The sequence below is a fragment of the Pseudopipra pipra genome, chromosome 23, assembly GCF_036250125.1.
Source record: "Pseudopipra pipra isolate bDixPip1 chromosome 23, bDixPip1.hap1, whole genome shotgun sequence".
Classification (NCBI taxonomy): Eukaryota; Metazoa; Chordata; class Aves; order Passeriformes; family Pipridae; genus Pseudopipra; species Pseudopipra pipra.
Genome location: NC_087571.1, coordinates 4,262,897 through 4,284,531, shown reverse-complemented (window position 1 = coordinate 4,284,531; position 21,635 = coordinate 4,262,897). Strand labels below are relative to the sequence as shown.

General features: G+C 50.4%; 1 protein-coding gene across 2 annotated transcripts in view; it reads left to right on the top strand.

The window, feature by feature from the left end:
* The window catches only part of SORL1 (sortilin related receptor 1), a 45,102-nt gene extending 25,924 nt beyond the window's left edge, over positions 1 to 19,178 (top strand). The window contains exons 24-48 of one of the 2 annotated variants that reach the window (XM_064634472.1): positions 791 to 913; positions 1,327 to 1,446; positions 3,715 to 3,840; positions 4,114 to 4,221; positions 4,664 to 4,795; positions 5,021 to 5,152; positions 5,795 to 5,929; positions 6,286 to 6,441; positions 7,206 to 7,355; positions 7,738 to 7,866; positions 9,332 to 9,458; positions 9,980 to 10,149; positions 10,398 to 10,510; positions 10,834 to 10,938; positions 11,883 to 11,955; positions 13,126 to 13,208; positions 13,460 to 13,556; positions 14,117 to 14,301; positions 14,800 to 14,919; positions 15,000 to 15,164; positions 15,945 to 16,119; positions 16,539 to 16,645; positions 17,573 to 17,765; positions 17,899 to 18,111; positions 19,026 to 19,178. In XM_064634472.1, the coding sequence (XP_064490542.1) occupies positions 791 to 913; positions 1,327 to 1,446; positions 3,715 to 3,840; positions 4,114 to 4,221; positions 4,664 to 4,795; positions 5,021 to 5,152; positions 5,795 to 5,929; positions 6,286 to 6,441; positions 7,206 to 7,355; positions 7,738 to 7,866; positions 9,332 to 9,458; positions 9,980 to 10,149; positions 10,398 to 10,510; positions 10,834 to 10,938; positions 11,883 to 11,955; positions 13,126 to 13,208; positions 13,460 to 13,556; positions 14,117 to 14,301; positions 14,800 to 14,919; positions 15,000 to 15,164; positions 15,945 to 16,119; positions 16,539 to 16,645; positions 17,573 to 17,765; positions 17,899 to 18,111; positions 19,026 to 19,093 (3,305 nt within the window). In that variant the 3' untranslated portion in view covers positions 19,094 to 19,178. The remainder of the gene's footprint in view (positions 1 to 790; positions 914 to 1,326; positions 1,447 to 3,714; positions 3,841 to 4,113; positions 4,222 to 4,663; positions 4,796 to 5,020; positions 5,153 to 5,794; positions 5,930 to 6,285; positions 6,442 to 7,205; positions 7,356 to 7,737; positions 7,867 to 9,331; positions 9,459 to 9,979; positions 10,150 to 10,397; positions 10,511 to 10,833; positions 10,939 to 11,882; positions 11,956 to 13,125; positions 13,209 to 13,459; positions 13,557 to 14,116; positions 14,302 to 14,799; positions 14,920 to 14,999; positions 15,165 to 15,944; positions 16,120 to 16,538; positions 16,646 to 17,572; positions 17,766 to 17,898; positions 18,112 to 19,025) is intronic. The other variant, XM_064634471.1, reaches the window with a different exon arrangement.
* Positions 19,179 to 21,635: the final 2,457 nt, after the last annotated feature.

Here is a 21,635-nt window from a genome sequence, read left to right as displayed (position 1 = left end):
ACAGAAAGTGACTTCTGTCTGCAAGGGTCTCTTGTTGAGCTGATCAATCAAGTTCACACATTAAAGATGGGAGGTCGCGTTTTCGAGCAAAATTAGGGACTGCCAATGTGTGCAGGAGGGGCAGATGTTCCACAGCTTGGAAGAGCTGAAGGGTTTGGATTAGGGCACTGTGGAAAAAGTACCACAGTTTAAAGTTAGGAATCACTGGGGGACCAGGTGTTCCTGGAGAGATGCTGTTTATGCCCATTTTGTATCAATAAGGAACTTATTTTCCTGCTAATATTGACACACCAGTCAGCAGAGTCCACATGTGAGCTCATTGCCTGATTCCTGGCAAGGGAAAGCCCCTGTAGGTACCCATTCCTTGTCAAGGGGTGACCAGTGTGGCACAGGGATGCTGCCTGGGATAGCAACACTCATGCCCAGCTGTTCCCCTCCTTTGGCTGCCCTGTCTCCTCCCACCACCCTTGGTTTCAATCCCCTTCCTGGGGAGCAGACAGCTCTACAGCCTCAGCTTCTTGCTCCCTAGCTGGGAGTGGGCATCAGGAGCTTCAGTCCTGATCCCCAGACAGAAAACTAACCCCTTTCTGCTCTGCTTTACTCTGAGTACCTAAAAATGGCATTAAAATACAAGAGGAGTAACCCAGGCTGCACTGGGCAAAGCTCACAGGATGCTGTCTTTCTCCCTTCACCTCTCTGCACTGAGTACACACACTTAGGCAGCAGAAACCATTGTCTAACCACCACCTTAACCTCTTTCTCCTCCTCCTTCCCTTCCTCTCTCTGTCAGCCACCACCGTGTGCGACGCCGAGACCCAATTCCGCTGCCAGGGCTCGGGGACCTGCATCCCACTGTCCTACAAGTGTGACCTGGAGGACGACTGTGGGGACAACAGCGATGAAAGTCACTGTGGTGAGTGCCCTCACTCCAACCTCCTTCCCTGGGCAAGGGTGGAAAGCTGCTCTCCAGCATCTGTGCTGCTCATAGCTGCTGGATCTGGGTGCCTATGGAATGCTGGTTGTGGATGTTTAAGGGCAGGGCAGTGCTTTGCCAGATCCCCCTGTTTATCCAGGCTCACAGCTGCCTCTTCATCATTTACTGGGTGCTGGGGAATGGGGGACAGGACCATCATTTACTGGGTGCTGGGGAATGGGGGACAGGACCATCATTTACTGGGTGCTGGGAAATGAGGGACAGGAGAAGAGAGTGAGGCCGTGTGCTGGTTCTTCTCCTCTCTGGGACATTTCTGTGTCATTGTCATCCAGCTGTCCCACTCTGCTCCTTGGGTACTACCGGTGACCTGAAGCCAAATATTTTGTTTGCAGAGGCCCACCAGTGCAGGAATGATGAGTTCAGCTGCAGCTCAGGGATGTGCATCCGTCTCTCCTGGATGTGTGACGGTGACAACGATTGCAGGGACTGGTCTGATGAAGCCAACTGCACTGGTGAGTGCTTTGATGGGCCCAATAACCCTCACAGCCTGTGAGACATTGGCCAGCACCTCGGGCCTCAGTTTCCCTGCTTGTCAGAGCACCCAGCAGAGCTCACCTCGGGCTGATGTGATGCTCCAAAATCCCAGGGTTTCTCTCCTCCAGTGCCTTAGGGCTCGCTGGGAATGTGCTGACAGCTTTGAGATGCTCACACAGTGATCCAGCTTTGCTTTTTGCTTGCAAGGTTGCACCAACAGGCAGTGGAATGGGAAACAGCTCTGTGGCTGCCAAGCAGCCAGAGGATTCTTCTGGCAGAAAGGGCTCCCCTGTTGCAGGAAGGCAGCAATCAGGCCAGTGTGCACTGGCAGCTTTTCACAGCTTCAGTCTGTTTTCCTGCCATTAAATATTGTTGCAGAAAACAGGCACGTTCTTTGCAGCTTCTCCACAATTAACTGATCTGAAGAAAAGGCAGATTTAGTTCAGGAATTGTCTCCTAGCAGCCTCATTGCTTCGTAGGCTTGAAAACCTCAGGAGAGTGTCCTAAGAGGGAGTCACACATGGAAGACCTGCTCTTGTTTTACTTTCAACTCATATTGATGCAACCTGGCTGCCAGAAATAATATTATTCCTAGTTTGTGTCTCCTGTGCAGCAAGTCCTGTGAGCCTCGCTCTGTCTTTGCAGTCTCAAGTCACAACACTCAACTCCCCTCATCACTGCAGTGTAACACTGATGTTCCTCAGCAGCCTCCTGAGCTTAACACCCACACAGAGCCCTTTTCTTATTAGAAAAGCCAACAGGTAACATTGTTTCTTAGTGGAAAAGACCAATACAAACAAGCAAAAAAAATAAACACCCAACCAAGCCAAAAACCCCAAATATTTACATGAGAAGAGACTTCTCATGGTCCGTCAGTGAAAGACTCAAGATTGTATTTATAAAACAATACATGGGGTATTTCAAGATAACAAACAGTGGTTTCCATGACATGGGGCGAGATCTGATGGGCTGATGGGGCTGGGGGAACCCTTTGGGGTGCACAAGAGCCCTTGGGAATGCTGGCAGCAGCTTTGCTCTGGCTGCAGCCTGGAGCCATTGGGGCAGACAGCGGCAACAGCTGCTGTTTGGGGCTCTGGCAGGAGGATTTAGGAGATCCCTTTCAGGCCTCCAAGCTCTGTGTGCTCACCCCTGAGGCATTTGCTGTGCCTGGAGCACACGGGGTTGTAGCACTGGGGATGCTGGTCATTGGTATTCCGGGAGCGCGGCTTCGTGAAAAGGTTTAATTTATATTGGTATCACTTATCTCTCCTGTGAGTTCCTCCAGAGAGAATTACTACAGGAAAGGAACCTACTTCAAAAAGCACATCGGGTCTGTAAAGCCCTGAAGTTGAAATTATCTAAGAGGATCACAATTATTTGAGGAACATTCCGTCTGACTTCACCGGCTGCAATTATTGCGCTTATCTAAAATAATTACATTTCACGCTGAATACCTAATAGAATATTACTGCCACAAGATTGTACTATTTTGAAATATCTGCAAGTGCATGTCACTCTCTAACCTGGAACTCGGTATCATGCAATTTAATTAAGTTGAACACTGCTTTTCTCAATAACTCCGAGCGCTCTCCTGGTTGAAGAGCAGCATTTGTCTCTGAAGTGACAACACAGGCTCGGCTTCCACCCAGATGCCCCACAGGCAGAGATTTCCCTGACAGGAGCCTGAGGAAAACCCCCAAGGAGAATTGTGTTTCTAGTTTGCTTTGGCAACATGGAAAAACCTTGTTTGCCTTAATTAAAGGCTGTCACTGAGTTTGCCCAGCACGGGAGACCCTGATGCTCTGCCAGGACTTGCTTGACCTCTGTGACATTTCCTTCCATCTCTGGCAAGGTGCCACCACTGTCACCTTTGCCTGCACACACCAAGGGCTGAGATTAAAGGGAAAGAGGCTCCTGAGTGTGGGAGAGCTTTGGGAGGGCTCCAGCCTCCAAAAGCCATCCCTGAGGCAGGAATGAGCCATTCCTCCCAGCAGGCTTGTGAGCAAGCATGGCAAGGAGAGGAAAAGACCTGGGAGAACCTGAACTCATGGAATTCTCCTGCCTGGGGTCCATGGGGTGGCTGCTTGTGCTGGGACCTGCCATGGCACGAGGTCCTAGTGCAGGTGGAGGGAGTTGGGTGTGTGGTGCTGTGGCCCGACTCATCATGTGCCACAGCTCAGCAGGGACGTGGTGACAGCCCACAGGTGACACCCCATACTCAGGTGTCCCCCTGGCTCTGGTTTCAGCAGTTTATCACACCTGTGAGGCCTCCAGCTTCCAGTGCCAGAACGGCCACTGCATCCCACAGCGCTGGGCTTGTGACGGCGACGCCGACTGCCAGGATGGCTCTGATGAGGACCCTTCCAACTGTGGTAAAGTGTGCTCTGTGTGTGGGAAGGTGTGCTCTGTGTGTGGTAAAGTGTGCTCTGTGTGTGGTAAAGTGGCTCTGCCATGGCATGGGAGGGATTTCTACACACCCACTGAGATAAACCAGCAGCAAACTCAGGGGGATGATCCCCATCCCTCCAAAGGCACGCACAGGGAGAAGGCAACTGGGGCTGTGCCGTGGATTTTTGTGGTTAACTAAACCAGCTTAAAAAAAATCAAAACAAACCACACAACATCCACCCAATTCTGAATTTCAGAGAAGAAGTGCAATGGCTTCCAGTGCCCCAATGGCACCTGCATCCCAACCAGCAAACACTGCGACGGCATCAACGACTGCTCTGATGCATCAGATGAGCAGCACTGTGGTGAGTACCAGGGCCTTGGGGCCCAGCAGTCAGGGCTGGCAGGCTTTATGGTCTGCCAGAGCCTGTCTGGCTGGGAATAAAGCCCTGCTGAGATAATGGGAAAGCCTTAGTTAGCATTCAGCAGCCCCCGGGAAATGGGCGGGTCAGTGAACGGTGCAGTTGTCAGGCTGGGACACACAGGGAGGGCAGGGAGGTGGTGTGTTCAGGGAGGTGACCAACCCCTCCTTTTGGGTTTGCACCCTGATGCATTATTGGGTGAAAGCAGCCTGTGCAGGGACAAAGCTCATGTGCAACTCAAGCAAGTTCCCATTTGCCTTGGGAACGTTCTGCAAGTTCCTGAAATCCGCCCGGATCTGTGCAGATCCCAGCGGGTGGAATTCCTGCTGCCAAGGACAGCAGAGGTGCCACCCAACCCTCTCCTCCTGACCTGCTGTTTCTCCAGAGCCCCTGTGCACCCGCTACATGGATTTTGTGTGCAAGAACCGGCAGCAGTGCCTGTTCCACTCCATGGTGTGTGACGGCATCATCCAGTGCCGGGACGGGTCAGACGAAGATGCCAACTATGCTGGCTGCTGTAAGTGATACTGGGCATCTCTGCTAAAGGAGGGTTGGATAGAGAATGAAACCAGAGGCTTGGAGAGAACCAGGGTACCAGAAAGCTGCCAGATCTAAGAGGTGGCTCTGGAGGGTAATGCTCTGCTTGTAAATCCATGATTGCCTCTGAGTGTGGTCCTGCTCAATGATGAGCTTCCCTCAAGCCCTCTGTCTGTACACCAAACCTGTCCATGCTGCCCTGCAGCCCAGGACCCCGAGTTCCACCGGACCTGCGACCAGTTCAGCTTCCAGTGCCAGAATGGGGTGTGCATCAGCCTGGTGTGGAAGTGCGACGGGATGGACGACTGTGGGGATTACTCTGACGAAGCAAACTGTGGTGAGCAGCACCTCAGGGCCTCCTGTCACTGCAACTCCAGCCTCCTCTGCATTCCAGGAGCATGGAGTACAACCTTATTCATGTTTTACACGGGCACTCACGTGTGTACATATGTATTCCATGTGCACATCACAGTGAGTCCTGTGTGGAGATCAGTGTCACTGCCCTCGTCCTGCCAGTGAAGCACCCTGAAAATCCAATACAGCTGGCACATCTTGTGCTTGACTAAGTCATATGTGACGGTATTTGCTGCACAGACTCCCAGCCCAAAGCAGACAGGCAGTTTCCAGCCAAACTCAATATTTACCACTGTTCCCTGGGTGGCTGGGGAGCTGTACCCAGCCAGGCAAGGCAGCTGCCTCTTCATTTCAGAGTTGCTGGGTTTGCTTCTCCCTTTCTGCCATGCTCTGGTGGATTTTGCTGCCAGCTCTGGTTCTGAGATCATGGGTGGTGTCTGGCCACAGAAGTAACAGTGGTGGCAACAGGCTAGTGAGGGCTGGGGAATGCTGGAGATGAAGAGAAAGGATCATATCTGTGTTGGGTGATATTCTTTGGGCCAGCCTGAGGTGATCCCACATCTCAGCTGTGCTGAAAACTGGTGAGGTAACTCTGGGGCTCACAGGACTCTCCTCTCCTTGTCAGAAAACCCAACAGAGGCCCCGAACTGCTCCCGGTACTACCAGTTCCAGTGTGGGAACGGGCACTGCATCCCCAACCGGTGGAAGTGCGACAAGGAGAATGACTGTGGGGACTGGTCTGATGAGAAGGACTGTGAGGGTAAGGACACACAGTGCTCTGCTCTTCTCTGGGCTGTGACATGCTGAAGGACCACTCTCACCATCAGCTGCCGTGGGACAGCCCACGCCAGCCCCTGTGGCCCCAAAATCCCCCCTGAACGGGCTGAGTGTGCACTCCCATGCACCCTTTCACTCCATGTTTTTGGAAATCCCGATTTCCAAAACATGGAAACCTTGATTTCCAAAACGAGGAAGTGTTTTCCCCAGCTGTGCAGGTGAAAGCACTGGCCATGTGATGCCTTGCCCATGGCTCTGGCTCTGCCGGGAGCGGGCATGGCTCGCAGCCCGAGCACAGGGGCAGGGAGCTCAGGGCAGCTCTCCCCGGGGTGTTTTTAGGTTCTCCAGTTCATCCCATGACCACGCTGATCCCACCGACGTGTTTGCCCAACCACTTCCGCTGCAACAGCGGCTCCTGCATCACCAACAGCTGGGTGTGTGACGGGTACAGGGACTGCACCGACGGCTCTGACGAGGAGGCCTGTCCCACCCCACGTGAGCTTTCCTCTCCCTCACCCTTCCCCTCTTACTGCAGGATCACTTCTGCAAGGAATGTTGGCCTTAAGGTCCACGTTGCGGGGTTAAATTACACCGTGGTGTAAAAGTTTTGAGGCTGAGGGGAGAGCTCGTGGAAGTCACAACTTCCTCGGGAGGGGAAGAGGAGGGCAGGCACTGAGCTCTGCGCTGTGGGGACCAGGGACAGGACCCAGGGAATGGTCTGGAGCTGTGTCAGGGCAGGGTTAGGTTGGATATTAGAAAAAGGTTCTTCCCCCAGAGGGTGGTTGGGCACTGCCCAGGCTCCCCAGGGCAGTGGGCACAGCACCAAGGCTGCCAGAGCTCCAGGAGGGTTTGGATGATCCTCTGGGGCACAGGGGGTGACTGTTGGGGATGGTTCTGTGCAGAACCAGAAATTGGATTTGGTGATCCTTGTGGGGTGTCCCTTCCAACTCAGCACATCCTGTGACTCTGTGCTCCCTCTCTCCCCGGGGTCAGCCCTGCTGCCACCAGCTGGGACACTGCTCCAGCTCCACCTGCGCCGCGAGCAGGACATTCCCTGCAAAGCAGTGGCTTTTCCAGCCCTCTGCAGTCAGGAGAGAGGATGGCTGAGGCGCCATCCCAGCAGACACCATCCACCTGCAGGATGGGAAGAGATTGCCATCTAGTGGAGTCGGGACCTGGGCACGGGTTTTGGTCCCTCCTGGTGACAGCGGCCGTGCTTTCCATGGTTTGGGTGGTTTCCTCCCTTGCTCTGTGTGCAGGACCCAACGTGACAGCCACCTCCCCGGCGCTCCCGGGGCGCTGCAGCAGGTTTGAGTTCGAGTGCCAGCAGCTGCACAAGTGCATTCCCAACTGGAAGCGGTGTGACGGCGTGAGGGACTGCCAGGACGGCACCGACGAGAGGAACTGCCGTGAGTGAGGGGAGGGGAGAGGCTCTCACCCGGCTCCTTCCCTTGGGAAGCTCCTTGTGAGGACAGGGAAGCCACCCAGGGGTTCTGTTGCAGGGGAAATCCTTGCAGTAAATGCAGTTTTACAGAAAAAAAAAAAAAAGGAATTAAAAGCCTCAGCAGTGCCACTGCCAATAGAAGTCCAGTTGTTGTTTAACATGGGATAAGCTTCAGGTTCTTCTGATGCCACCATGCCAGGACAAGACACCCCTGTGACTGACACATCAGCCTGAGCTCCATCCCTGACATGCAGGCAGTGCCTGCTTGGGAAGCAGCTCTGGCACTGCAAACACCCCAGCCAGGGAACTTCCCTACCTTGAGTCCTGAACTGTTCTGTCTTTTGCAGCTACCCAGAGCACCCTGTCGTGCCCTAATGGCTACAAATGTGAGGATGGAGAGGCCTGCATCATGTTGACAGAGCGCTGTGATGGATATCTGGACTGCTCAGACAGCAGTGATGAGAGGAACTGCACCGGTGAGCAGCAGCCCCCTCCCATTTCTCCTGCCCTGCTTTGTCAGCACTCAGAGCTGCTCTCCCGGACACCTGACCTTTCACTCACAGCATCCGTGACTTATCTGCCTCTGTTCAGTTGTCCAAGCTACCTCCTCATCCATTTATCACTGGGACAAACTCCACATCCAGTTTCTACACCGACAATTTGTCTTCCAGCAGCCTCAGACACCGAAAAAATCATTGTAGGACGGTTAGGAGCAAAGCTGTCTATTTTACACACCCACAAGTGAAGCAATAGTCTCCTGCTCTGTCCCCCTTTGCAAGGTGACCCTGGGAGATGTGGCACGTGCCCTGCTGCCATCACTGGCCCTGCCAGGGTGGCCCTTGGTGGCCCTGTGGAGGCAGGGGGGGCACAGCCCGCCCTGGGCAGATAACGGCGCTCGATCGCTGCCGCTGGCCGTGAGCTCCAGCTGCCTTCCCACCGAACTGCTCGGGGGGCTGAGCATCAATCAGGTTTAGTTCTTTAATTAAATATTGATTGGGAGAGGCTGGCAGGTTCAGGGCAGGGGGAAGGAGCTGCTGAGATGCACGGCTTAGCTGCTGTGCCAAGGGGAAACCATCTCTTTTCCCTCAGTTAGCTTGTCCTGCTGTGCCTGTCCACGGACCCACTGGGTTTCATTTCCAGCTGTTTAGGGAAAGCAAAGCAGCAGCAGTTTGTCTCTGCTCTGCCTGGCTTCTGCCCAGCCCTGGGAATGAAGCTGAGCACCCACGTGGGGCCAGGCCAGGGCCCTTGGGTGTGGGCTCTGACACATCCCTGGGGGGAGAGGGCAGGGAGTGGCCCAGCTGGATTTGGGATGTTCCAGATCAGCACCTCCAGCCCCACCACTGCCAGTGCTGGGTTTCACAGTGCTTTTATCCCCTAAATGCCTCTCCCAAGGTCAGGCAGCGATTCAGCCACCAAGCTCATGCCAAGGCAATCCCCAAACTTTAATTACCAGCCTTTGCTCGGGTCCTTCTGCTGAACACAAGATGTGATAAGGAAAAACACACAAGGAAAGGCCCTGGGTGGCTGACAGGGACAGTACAGACTCATTGCATCAGTAGAAGAGTGACTTAGGTTGCACTGTTCAATATGCACTCACGCTTCCAAAATACTCAGTATTTCATCAACAGCCACACTTTATCATCCCTCAGGGCAAAGGGGATGCTTGCACGGTGCAGAATAAAGACAATCAAGACATTTTAGGTAGAACTAAGAGTACCAGGGGTAAACTCCTGCTCTGAACTGCCTTCTGTGAGCCTGCTCTTCCCCACTGATAACCCCTCCTAAATCACACACCTCATTTGAGTGGTGCACACACTCCCTTCAGTCAGTGCTGTTTCTACCTCCACATGTTGTTTGTGGAGAGAACACAACTCTTGTTTCTCTCCTGGGCAAAAGGCCTGTTTCCCTCTGACAGACTCCCTTTTCCCTTTGCCTGCTCAGATGACACAATCGTGTACAAAGTGCAGAACCTGCAGTGGACGGCGGATTTCTCCGGGGATGTCACTCTGACGTGGGCCCGGCCAAAAAGGATGTCCTCCACCTCCTGTGTCTACAACATCTACTACAGGTACATCACCCCCCACACTGCATGACCTGTTGTTGTGCTGAGTAAAAGCCACGAGCACAGGTATCAGGGTGCTGCAGAGAACTGTACAGAATCAGACCTGAAAGATGCAGAGCTGCTTAATCAAGTTCTGCTTGGAAAATCTTCTGAGATTTGGTAGCAAAGGACACCCAAAATAGGTGTAACTAGAGGGCATTTGTGACAAACTGTATTTGTTTTCTCCATGACTGTTTACTCAGACAGTAAAGTAGCTATATTCTTTTTTTTTTCCACTTGGGTCTTGTCTTTGTATGACCACTAACAGCAAGAACAGAGACAATAAATTAGAGCACAGCAGTTATAGAAAACCTCAGAGGCTTTTCAGTCACCAAGCCATGGTTAGTTTAGGCCTTCCAACAGCATCTTTTCAAGCTGGTGGCGTGGCTTTACCAAAAAGAAAGCTTTTAAAATACAGATAAATGGTTCCACCCTCTGGGACAAACTGAGCACCATCCTGACCCGAGGTGTGCGGCTCTCTCGCGCAGGACGGTCGGAGAAAGCGTGTGGAAGATTTTGGAAACCCACAGCAACAAAACCAACAGCGTTTTGAAGGTCCTCAAGCCTGACTGTACCTATCAGGTGAAGGTCCAAGTGCAGTGTCTGAGCCGGGTCTACAACACCAACGACTTCATCACGCTGCGGGCACCCGAAGGACGTAAGCAGAGCTGCCCAGCTCCTGGCAGTGCCCTCATTCGTGCTGCTTTGGCTCAGAAAGTAGATACCACACAGGTATCCCTGTTATAAAGAAAAAAAAGGCCTTTCCATAAGCCTGGGATTTGTGCTGGACTGGGAAAAAGGACCATCCACCCCTTTGTCCCAACCTTTCAGGGCAAACCTGCTTCTCCCCGTGCGATCTGGACACGCCGCTGTGACTGTCACTGACTCCTCTGTTTCTCTCCCTAGTGCCAGATGCTCCCTTCAACCTCCAGCTGTCCCTGAAAAAAGAAGCTGAGGGTGTGGTGGTGGGCTGCTGGAGTCCCCCCGTGAACGCCCACGGCCTCATTCGGGAATTCATTGTGAGTCCTCCTGCCCAGTGGGATGGGGACAGCTCAGTGGGATGGGGACAGCAGCACGAGCTGGCCTGTCTGAACACAGCTGGCTCTGCAGGGGGGTGGGCCTGCAATAGGACATTTTGTGTAGGAAATATTCTGAGAGCACCGGGCAAGGTGGGAGAAGAAATGGTGCAGGGCCGTAGGCAGCGGCACAGCCCTCGGGTTCATAATTTCACTCCTGGCTCCCTCTCTGAGCTGTCCTACTCCCTTCTGCTGACATTTGACACAGAGAAACCCTGTGGTGTTGCTGACTGTGGAGCCCTCATCCCTTGTTTTGGTGCTCCCAGGTGGAATACAGCAGCAGTGGATCCAAGGAGTGGTCGTCCCTCAGAACCACCACCAACTACACAGAGATCAAGAACTTAGAGGTCAACACGCTCTACACAGTCAGAGTGAGTGTTTTCCAAGCTCTGTCTATGAATGTTCTCACCACTTTTCACTAAATATTCTAAGTCCTGCACAGTTAAGTACTTGCTAAAAAGATATCTTGTTAAAATCCTGCCCTTTAGTGCCAACCCACACCAGGGGCTTGGCATTTGCACTGCTAATGCGTATAGTTTCAAGGCCTGAATTAAGGCCCTTGATTTGCTCCTTCTCCCAGAAGGCCAGGCTGTATTATAAAATCCTCACTCCTAATTGCCCATTCCAATGTCACTGCAACTGCACTGGATCTGGGCCAGAGATAAATTTGGTCCTCAGTGTATCACTGGGAAAAGAAGCAGAGATCTGCCTGTGGGGAATGTCTGCAAAGGGGAGAGGTTGGGTAATTATAGACAGAAGCAATAAGGATAGGAAATGAAAGTCTGCACAGTTAGCCCTGGGAAATGTGTGCTTTGCCATTGTCCATCCTTCCTGTGCTGAATGAGTTCTTGGGAAGTTCACTGGGAGGTGGGATAAACGTGCCCCCAAAATTATTCCTACAGTTGGCTGGAGCCAGTCTTTCCTCCCGTGGTGTTCCTTCCCAATATAATCTATTCCCAAATAAATCTTTGGAACTGGATTTAGTGCTTGCATGGACTCCACTGGCACAGTTCTTACCTCTGCTATGGCCCATGGAGTCCAAAGCTCCTTATCTTGATGGGCTCCTCAAAGATCTCATGAGAGACCAGTTATCTGCAAAGAGGCTGCACCTCCCTCCTCTTAGATTCCTTTAACTGAGTTTAGGCAGTCTGCTTTATCTCTGTATTAAGCATTTTATTGCCAAGTAATTAAGCTATTGTTTGCTTCAAAGCCCTTTTCCCATGAGCTCTGCCAGGTCTGTAACCTTGCTCTAACCCCATCCTCCTTTTGCATTATACAGCGTTGCTCATATTAACTCACCCTCTTCTTTGAAAAGGTTGCTGCAGTAACTAGTCGAGGAGTGGGAAATTGGAGCGATTCCAAATCCATAACCACCATAAAAGGCAAAGGTAAATGTTGTTGTTTCAGTCAACTCAGACAACACAACAAAAAGGTAGAATATCAGCCTGAAGTGTCAGCTTCAGCAGGCACAGCCACCTCCTCAGCCTTTACTCTCCCTGTTGAGTCTTTTACACTGTTTTGACAACTTTGCTGTGCCATTTCACTCAACTTGAGCTGCCTCAAAGCTCAGTGGCACATCTGGCAGGGTCACTGACTCCTCTGAATTCCATGGCACAGAGGATGGATGTACTGCCCTGGACTGGGCAAGGAGCCTGTGCAGAAGGTGCCCCTCTCTCCTAGACTGCAGATGGGTTCCCTCTGACTTCTGCAGGCTAGATCCTGCCTTCAGATAGGCAAGACATTACCACCAACTCCTTTCCTCCTCATCATCCTTCTCCCTCTTAGGTTATGATTATGATGGTTTCTGCATCTCCACTAAAAGACCATTACATGCTCCCAAAACATCACAACATTACAGCCTGACAGTAGATAAATTCAAAAAGCACAGTGAATCATTTCCTTCCCAACTTTTTTTTTTTTTAGAAGATACCTTTTGAGGTCGTTTGTATTCGTGCCAAATTTTTCATCCAAACTTACATTCCCACATCAAAACTTTCTGCTAATTTGTTACATAAAAGTACATCCTCCCTATACTCACAAATAAGGGAAAGAAAACACCAGGCTACTAAAAGTGCAGGATTCAGATAATGTGAACTACTAGATGGTGAGAAAAACAGGGGTAAAAAGAACAGAAATAACTTCCACTTCAGGTTTTTCATGGGTGTTTGGCAGCTGTCCCTGCCGATAGCTCCTGACCTCCCTCAGCAGCTCCCCAAAGGCCAGGAGCTGTTAACTGGGATAGGAGCTCATCCTGCTGGGTTCAGAAGGGAAATCCCTTTGCCCAGACCTCTCTACTTCCAGCCTGCACTGGGCAAGGCACAGATAAGGCAGCTTTGAGGTGGTTGATGTAAAAAATGACGCAGGTACAGCATGTCTGTGTCTTCCCTGGGTACCTGGGAACAGACAGGCAAGGGTGGGGCTGGGAGGATGGGGGTTTCTGCTCTGAGAGCTGGTTAAATTAACTCCTAAACTAAAGCCTGTATTTTATCTGTCCCCTCTCAGGGAGTATTTTTATTTCTTTATGCTGTAGTAACAGCTCTTCCTCCCTTTCCTTCCAGTCATCCCTCCCCCTGTCATACACATTGAGAGCTACAGCGAGGACTCCATAAGTTTCAGCCTAAAAATGACCACTAATATCAAGGTAACGTTTTTTCACCTCTCCTTCTGGGTCTAAAATAAAAGGCCTGCCTTGGTTTAACGGTGAACAGTGGGTGGGATAAGCTGTCACCTATCAAAGCATTGCAGTTACTGGATATTTCACGCCAAATCATTTCTTACTACTCGTAAACTGCCCTGGGGCACTTAATTAGGATGGAAAATACAATGTCAGGGGTGGCTCTTTCACTGTGTGAATCACAGGGAGCTCATGGTGTGTGTCCTTGTGCTTGACAGGTCAGTGGTTATGTTGTGAACATCTACTGGACATTTGATACCCACAGGCAGGAAAAAAGGACCCTGGTCATAGAAGGAGAAAAGTCCATCCAAAAAGGTAGATTCTGAACAAAGTGTTAAATTCTGCTTTAGTCAACACCAAACAGGAAGGTTTATGGAAGGCTGTAGGCTTATCTTTTTCTTTTTTTGGCAACTAGTTTCTGTTTAGGAAGGAACAAATCTAGAGAGGACCAACCAGCAAACCCTGGGCCCCTGTTTTTAGGACTTGGAGATTTCAAGCAGATTTGGGATTTACCCCATACTGGATTTTGTATGTGGTTCTGTTTCTGACCTGCAAAAGAAAGGAGAAACAGAACAAGGGTTTCTTGGGCTTGTATACACTACATGTCCCTGTTAAACAGATTTCTAGTTTGGAAAAATCCCTGGTGTGCACAGTGTGGATATGGGAAAGCATCCAGACAGAGAAAAGCACGGGCTGGGTTAGATCCCAGAGCCCCAGGTATAAAGAAAATTACTCCAAAGCAATGCAAGCACAACCCAGGAGAGGCAGGCTCCTGTCTAAGACTGTCTGATGCTGCTGACCCTCCCCTCGTGCTCTCACCCTGCCCTTGCAGTGCTTTGCCTCACCTAATAGTGCACGTTTCTCTTCTTGCTCAGTGGCAAATTTGACAGCACACACCCCCTATGAACTTTCTGCTTGGGCTAAGACGGAGCTGGGTGACAGCCCTCTGTCTTTTGTGCATGTGGTGACCAGTGGGACAAGACCTGCATCCCCAAGCCTCAAAGCCAAGGCCATCAACCAGACAGCAGTGGAGTGCAGCTGGACTGGACCCAGGAATGTTGTAAGGCACCAAAACTCTTTTCTCACCAGCCATGGTGGTGTTTAGCTCACAGCCTCAAAACGCTCTCCAAACCTTAAATTGGGATTGTTCTGTTGGCACCGAATTCCAAGGTCTTGAAAATTTTATGCTCAAAAATGAGGGAAAGCTCCTGCTGCCCTTTAAACAGGAGCAAAGAAAGGCTTCTTGTCTGTTTGTTCAGTGCAGTGGAGAAGTGGCTTAAATACAGGGAGCTCGATGCTCCAGCATTCTTTGAGTTGACTGCTGTGTTATCTGAGCTGAGCCCAGGATTTTCAGGTGGGGAGCACAGAGACAAGTGGGCAGACTGAACCTGAACTTGGGCAAGAGGGAGGAAAAAGCAGGAAAAAGGGTCTTTGCTTTGTGTCCCTAAAAAGCGAGCAGCGATGCTCTGGGCTGTGCATCCAGACAGAGAAAAGCACAGGCTGGGTTAGATCCCAGAGCCCCAGGTATAAAGAAAATTGTTGTGCTTTTCCTCCACAGGTCTATGGCGTCTTCTATGCCACATCCTTCCTGGAGCTGTACAGGAGCCCTCACAACACCACCACGACCTCCCACAACGTCACGGTGCTGGTGCAGCGGGACGAGCAGTACCTGTTCCTGGTAGGCTCCCTTCCTGCTCCCCCCTGGAGCTGCACTGGGGGCTGTGGCTGTGTGAAGGCACAGTTCTAATCCCCTTCCAGGTCCGGGTGATGTCTCCCTACCAAGGGCCACCCTCTGACTACGTGGTGGTGAAGATGATCCCCGACAACCGGCTGCCCCCGCGGCACCTCCACTCCGTGCACACCGGCAAGACCTTTGCTGTTATCAAGTGGGAATCACCCTATGATTCACCTGACCAGGACATGGTAATGCCTCACAGAGCCCTCTCCTGCCCCTTTGCATGCAAAACGCTGGCTCAAAGGCAGATCCCTGCCCTGCTGCTGATGGAGAACTCTGAGTTCAGGCCTGCCCTCCCTATAAAGTCATCATCAAAGTGCTGACACCTCCAGGACCCTCATTCCCATCAGCCCAGGACTGTGATACGCATTTAAAAAGAGTCAGGTTTGGGATATTTGTTGCTGACAGAGACTGAAAACACCCGTGGGCATGTGCTAAAACACTTTTCTGGGCTTTGGCTTTGCCCAGGAGGGTAAAGCTGGGCTGGGCACTGCCTCCAGCTCCAGCCCCAACAAAGCCCAGCTGTGTTTTCTGGCACGCTGGTTTATGGCCAGGTCTCGCTCCACTGAGGCCAAGCCATTTTCCCAGCAAGCTTCCCCCTCCTATTCTGGTCCAGAGGTTTCAACAGCAAAGGTTTGAAGGCATAAATCTTCCCAGCAGAACTGGAAGCCTTGACAGGGCAGGAGTTCTCATTGAATGCTTGTGATTCACTGAGAAATACAACCTGAGGTTTTCCTCCTGCCCTCATCTGTTCCAGTAACTGCATTTTCTGTATCAGTAAACACTGATCTCGGGCAGGGATCCAGCAAGAGGCTTGGAATCTCACTTCCCAGGCTTTCTGTAAAGGACAGGAATGGCTTAAATCAAATTTTTCCCCACTGTCTAATGTCCTACCACTGTATGAGGTTGCTGGCAAGTCTGCAGGAAAGTGAGATGTTGCCCTGTGTGTGCTTTTCCTCCCCCTCCAGTTATATGCCGTGGCAGTTAAAGATTTAGTCAGAAAAACAGATAAAATCTACAAAGTGAAAACCCGGAACAGCACAGTGGAATACACCATCAAGAAGCTGGAACCAGGAGGGAAATACCACGTGATTGTTCAGCTGGGAAACATGAGCAAAGAGTCCAGCATGAAGATCAGCACAGGTAAGGGACCCATCCCACCCCTGTGCTGCCTGGATGTGTCTGCATCACTTAGTCCTCTCCCACAGCCAAAGCCCAGCTCTGAGAGGCTTCCCTGGAGCTTCCAGGGAAGGTGATGAAACCCCCAAACAACAGCAGTGGAGAGGAAGCCTCTCCAATGGTGTCCAGGGAGTTTTCCTCCTGCCATGTGGGGATGGGAAAGGTACCAGTTTGGCTGGCTGTGTGCACACCATCAAGCACCACTGTGGTCCTGCCATAAAAACTCACTGACAAACTCCTGCCAGTTTACACGCCACAAAATCCCTTTTGCAAGCAGGGTGTTGTGCTGAGCCCTAAAAACCACTGAGTTTCAGCAGTGACCACACTACTGTGAAAGGAAAGTGTCACCAGTGTTAAAACTGCCCCTCTCTCCTCGTTTGCAGTTCCACTGTCTGCACCGGACGCCTTAAAAATCATAACAGAAAACGACCATATTCTGCTTTTTTGGAAGAGTTTGGCATTAAAGGAAAGTAATTTCAATGAAAGCCGGGTAAGTTGTGCTGTCTCTCCTGTCCTATGGAGAGTGTTTCAGAAAAACCTAGAGCAGAGTCACTGCAAGGTTCCTTTCACAGGCTGTTTAAAATCCATCTCAGTGTCCTTCATGAGCCCTCTGTGCAGAGCTCACTTATATTCCTGTCACGACTCAGGCACCAAAGCTGATAGATCCAGTCAGTCACCTTTTGGGAACGTGATTATCCTCTTAGAAAAGGACAATTGTGTGGAAGGACTGGGAATAGGACACTGCCCTGCTGGCTGGGAGTGTATTGGTGGTGTTTGAGAAATGTCATTATTTAGACTTTGATGGAAAATCTGTGAATGTTGTCTGTGAGGACGTGGAGAGGTAGCAAACTGTGCCAACAAAGCCATCACCCTTCCGGGCTCTGTTTTGGGTGGTCTGGGGTGGGTGCTAAGAATGGAGTGAACCTGACAGACCAAAACAGAATTACAGAATCATTAAGGTTGGAAAAGACCTCCAAGGTCACCCAGTCCAAGCTGTGCCCCATCCCCACCTTGTCCCCCAGCCCAGAGCACTGAGTGCCACGTCCAGCCCTTCCCTGAACACCTCCAGGGATGGGGACTCCACCACCTCCCTGGGCAGCCCCTTCCAATGCTTAACAACCCTTTCCAAGAAGAAATTCTTCCTGATGTCCAACCTGAACCTCCCTGGGCCCAGCTTGAGGCTGTTTCCTCTCATCCTGTCACTAGTTACTTGGGAGAAGGGAGACCTCTCCTCCCTGAACTGGCCAAAGTCAAGACACAATTCCTGGAGGAGGCTCCACATTGCTCCCTCCCAGCTGGCAGCCCAACAGATTAAATCCAACCCAGATCCAGGAGGAAAAACAAGTTTCAAAGCCCTTTTGGAAGGCGCAGACCTGCCCTCTGCAGCCGAGTGATTTGGGGTTTGCATCTCCCTCAGGGCTACGAGATCCACATGTTTGACAGCCTGATGAACATCACAGCTTATCTGGGCAACACCACAGAGAACTTCTTCAAGGTGTCCAACCTGAAGATAGGTCACAACTATTCGTTCAGTGTCCAGGCCAGGTGCCTCTACAGCGGGCAGATGTGCGGGGAGCCGGCCACGCTCCTCTACGACGAGCTGGGAACGGGTGAGTCCCTGGCTTTTCACACACCCTCCTCAACAAAGACCCATGAAAGCCTCACAGACTCAGGGGTGTGAGCCCCACACACCAGTTATGGGCTGTGAGTACAAGCAGCACTTCCTTCCCTCCCTCCCCACAGGTGAAGACTCCTCTGCCGCGAAATCCGGCGGATCCACGGACGTCGCTGCCATCGTGGTGCCGGTGCTGTTCCTGCTGCTGGTGACCCTGGGCATTGGCTTCGTGGTGCTCTACATGAGGCACAGGAGGCTGCAGAACAGCTTCACTGCCTTTGCCAACAGCCACTACAGCTCCCGCCTCGGCTCGGCCATATTCTCCTCGGGGGATGATTTAGGTACGTGGCCCTTGGTGTCCTGGCATGGATTTGGGGACAGCCTTAGGGACATGACATCCCTTGGTGTCATGGAATGGATTTGGGGACAGCCTTAGGGACATGACATCCTTTGGTGTCATGGAATGGATCTGGAGACAGCCCTGAGGGACATGACATCCCTTGGTGTCCTGGCATGGATTTGGGGACAGCCCTGAGGAACACGTATGCTTTGGTGTCATGGAATGGATCTGGGGACAGCCCTGAGGGACATGACATCCCTTGGTGTCCTGGCATGGATTTGGGAACAGCCTTAGGGACATGACATCCTTTGGTGTCATGGGATGGATTTGGGGACAGCCTTAGGGACATGACATGCTTTGGTGTCCTGGGATGGATTTGGGGACAGCCCTGAGGGACATGACATCCCTTGGTGTCATGGAATGGATTTGGGGACAGCCCTGAGGGACATGACATCCTTTGGTGTCATGGAATGGATTTGGGGACAGCCTTAGGGACATGACATCCCTTGGTGTCATGGAATGGATTTGGGGACAGCCCTGAGGGACATGACATCCTTTGGTGTCATGGAAAGGAATTTGGGGACATCTTTCAGGACATGAAATCAGTGCAAGAACTACTTTATCATGCTTTGGGCCACCTTAGGCATTAAAAGCTCTATGGTTTGATTTTGTCCTAAGAGTACAAAGCTGGCCTAGAATAAATCATAGAACGGTTGCAAAAAAGACCCTTAAGATCATCAAGTCCAACCCTCCAATGTTTTCCCAGCCCTAAAATGCTTTCACTTGAACCGCTCCCTCCAGCACAAATCAGTTAAAACCTGAATAAAACATAGAAAAACCAGGCAAGAGCACGAGGAAAAACACAATATGTGGTTTTTAAGAACACCCCAACAGCTCTCTGGGTTTGTTTTTCAGGGGATGAGGACGATGAAGCCCCAATGATAACTGGATTTTCAGATGACGTCCCCATGGTCATCGCGTGAGGGTGCAACTCTGACTGTAAAAAAAACCAAATGGTGTAAATATTTTATTTGATAAAAATAGTTGATTGTTTATTTTAAAAATGCACTTTGAGTTGCAATACGTTATTTTTATATGGGCCAAAAAAAAAATAATAATAATAATAATAATTTTAAGAATACACTTTGTAGTAATCAACTGTGAATTGCAGACTAGGTTGGTTGAGTAACAAATTGCTTTGATTTAACATTAATTTAGTCTTACAAGGCTATGCTTGCTGGGCATGCTTTTAAGTCTGTGAGATATTTTCCGTTGACTAAATTGGCTACTCGTTTTATTTTTCTAAGACAAGAATAAATTTATTTAAAAAAAAAAAATTCAGGAGATTATATATGTAGAGAGAGATAAGTAATATAGTCCCTGAAGGTTTTGCTTTTACTTTAGGAAAAAAAAAAAATCCTTTGGACTTTGTTTTATATGGAAGTATTTTTGTTGTGTTAATTTATTGGGAAATCTGCTCGTGAACAGATTTCCAAAGTCGTCAGACATTGTACACATTATTGTGTAGAACATGTGCCACTTTATCTTGCAAGGCAGTAGTATCTTGGCATCCCCATCATTGTTCTTGCCATGATAATACAAATCCTTATTTTTACATGTTTTTTTCTCCCTTATCAAAAGACCCAATTTTTGAGCAATCTCAGAGCTCGAGTCCAGACACGGCAGCACAAACTTTCTGGAGGAGTTTATCTTCCTGCTGCCCTACCTGGAAGCCAAAAGGGTCGTGCAGACCCTTGTGTGTGGGTGTGACAGGCCATGAGCCCATTACAGGAGGGGTTTTGGGGTCTCATTATCCCTGGGCAGCAGCACAGAAAGGTTTGGGTTGGAAGGGACTTTAAAGATCATCTCATTCCACCCCCTGCCATGGACAGGGACACCTTCCACTATCACAGGTTGCTCCAACCTGCCCTTGGACACTTGCAGGGATGGGGCAGCTTTTGCAGTGCTGTTCCAGCACCCAGACTTTGCAGTTCTGCCCCTCACTCCCAGGTTTGCAGACACCTCACACCCTCCCCTGCTGCCCAAACCCCCTCGGGGGGCACCTGCAGCCACCGAGCTGCTGCTCATCACACGGGGCTTAATTAACCTTAAGTTCATGTCCTTAACACCACTCACAAAATTTGCCCCTAGCACCTTAAAACACCCTCCCCAGGTAACGAGGACACCTTTCCTCCTGGAGCTTTCCCTCAGCTGCTGACACTGTGGTGGGACGGAAGGGGGAGCCTCCGGTGTGCACGACTGGGAAAGGCTTTGCTCCAGATTTTCCACAGCCACACGGAGCAGTGGTTACTGAACATTTAAATTTGTTTGGTTTGCAGCAGGGACTCAATCCTCCCTCCTTAGCATTTCCTAAAAGCAGCTGTAGTTGCACCCTCAGCTCTAAGGAAAAAAAAAACCAAAAACATATATATCTACAAATATATTATTTTCCCATCGCTAGTCATCTCACGTTTCCAGTAGACATAATCCTGGCTACAGGAGCTAAGCAATGTCTGCATACCACTGTCGAGCTTTTTTGTGGTTTGTTTGTTTTTTTTTTTTGTGATGGCAAAATGTGAATCTCACCCAAATGTGAATCTCACCACTACTTGCCAGCCCAAGGGCCACGACAGGGGCGGATGCTCAGGGCTCTCACCTGTCCGTGCCCTGTATATGCAAAACCCCTCACCAGTAAATACAGCACACACTGTCTTGTCACACTGTTTCCTTCCCTTAAAACCAGAGTATTTTTTGCTGTGTAAATTAGGTTGTAATTGCAGTCTTCCTACGGATGAAATGAGAGAGGCCAACTATGTTTTGATACACGACCGATCCGTTTAATTTCACAACAGAAAATGTGTAAAAAGTTGAAGTCTGGATGGTTTGATACTCTATAGAAATACTGACTCTATTTTCAATTACTGGTGTTAGCATTCCTGGAGACAGATATTTCCCCCCCCCCAGAGCTGGGACCAAACTAGAATCAGATTTTTATAAGTAGCAGCAAGCTTGCAGAGTTGCAATATTTTTACCTTGTTAGTGGGTCAGGTGATGTTCAGGAGTTGAAATTTTGAATAAATCAACCCAGCACACATAGCTCTATTTGCCTGGAGTTACAGCTACATAGAGAGACCAGAATCTGACCCAGAGGCTAAACTAGTCTGAAAAAACAGAAATCAAAAATTTGATACAGGAAAGGAAGCCTAAAAGCAGAGATAAAGAGTATTGAGCTCCTTCCTTATAAAAGCAAATCTTTTTGGCACAGGTAACTGGAAATTACAGCACAGTACCCCAGGAGCTGGTACCTCTCTGGTGAGAATTAGTAGGGGTTAAATACAGATACTTTACTCCCCCAGGGGTAAATCCTGCTCCAGTAAGGTGAGCAGAATTTAGCCCATCTCTGCCTCGAAGCAAGATTCCAAGGGGGACCCTTGTAACCACTTTAAATCCTGCAGAAATCCCTTGGCTGGAGACTTCCAAGCAGCAGCTGGGGGACAATTCACTCCTGGCCACTCTTAAAGGCTC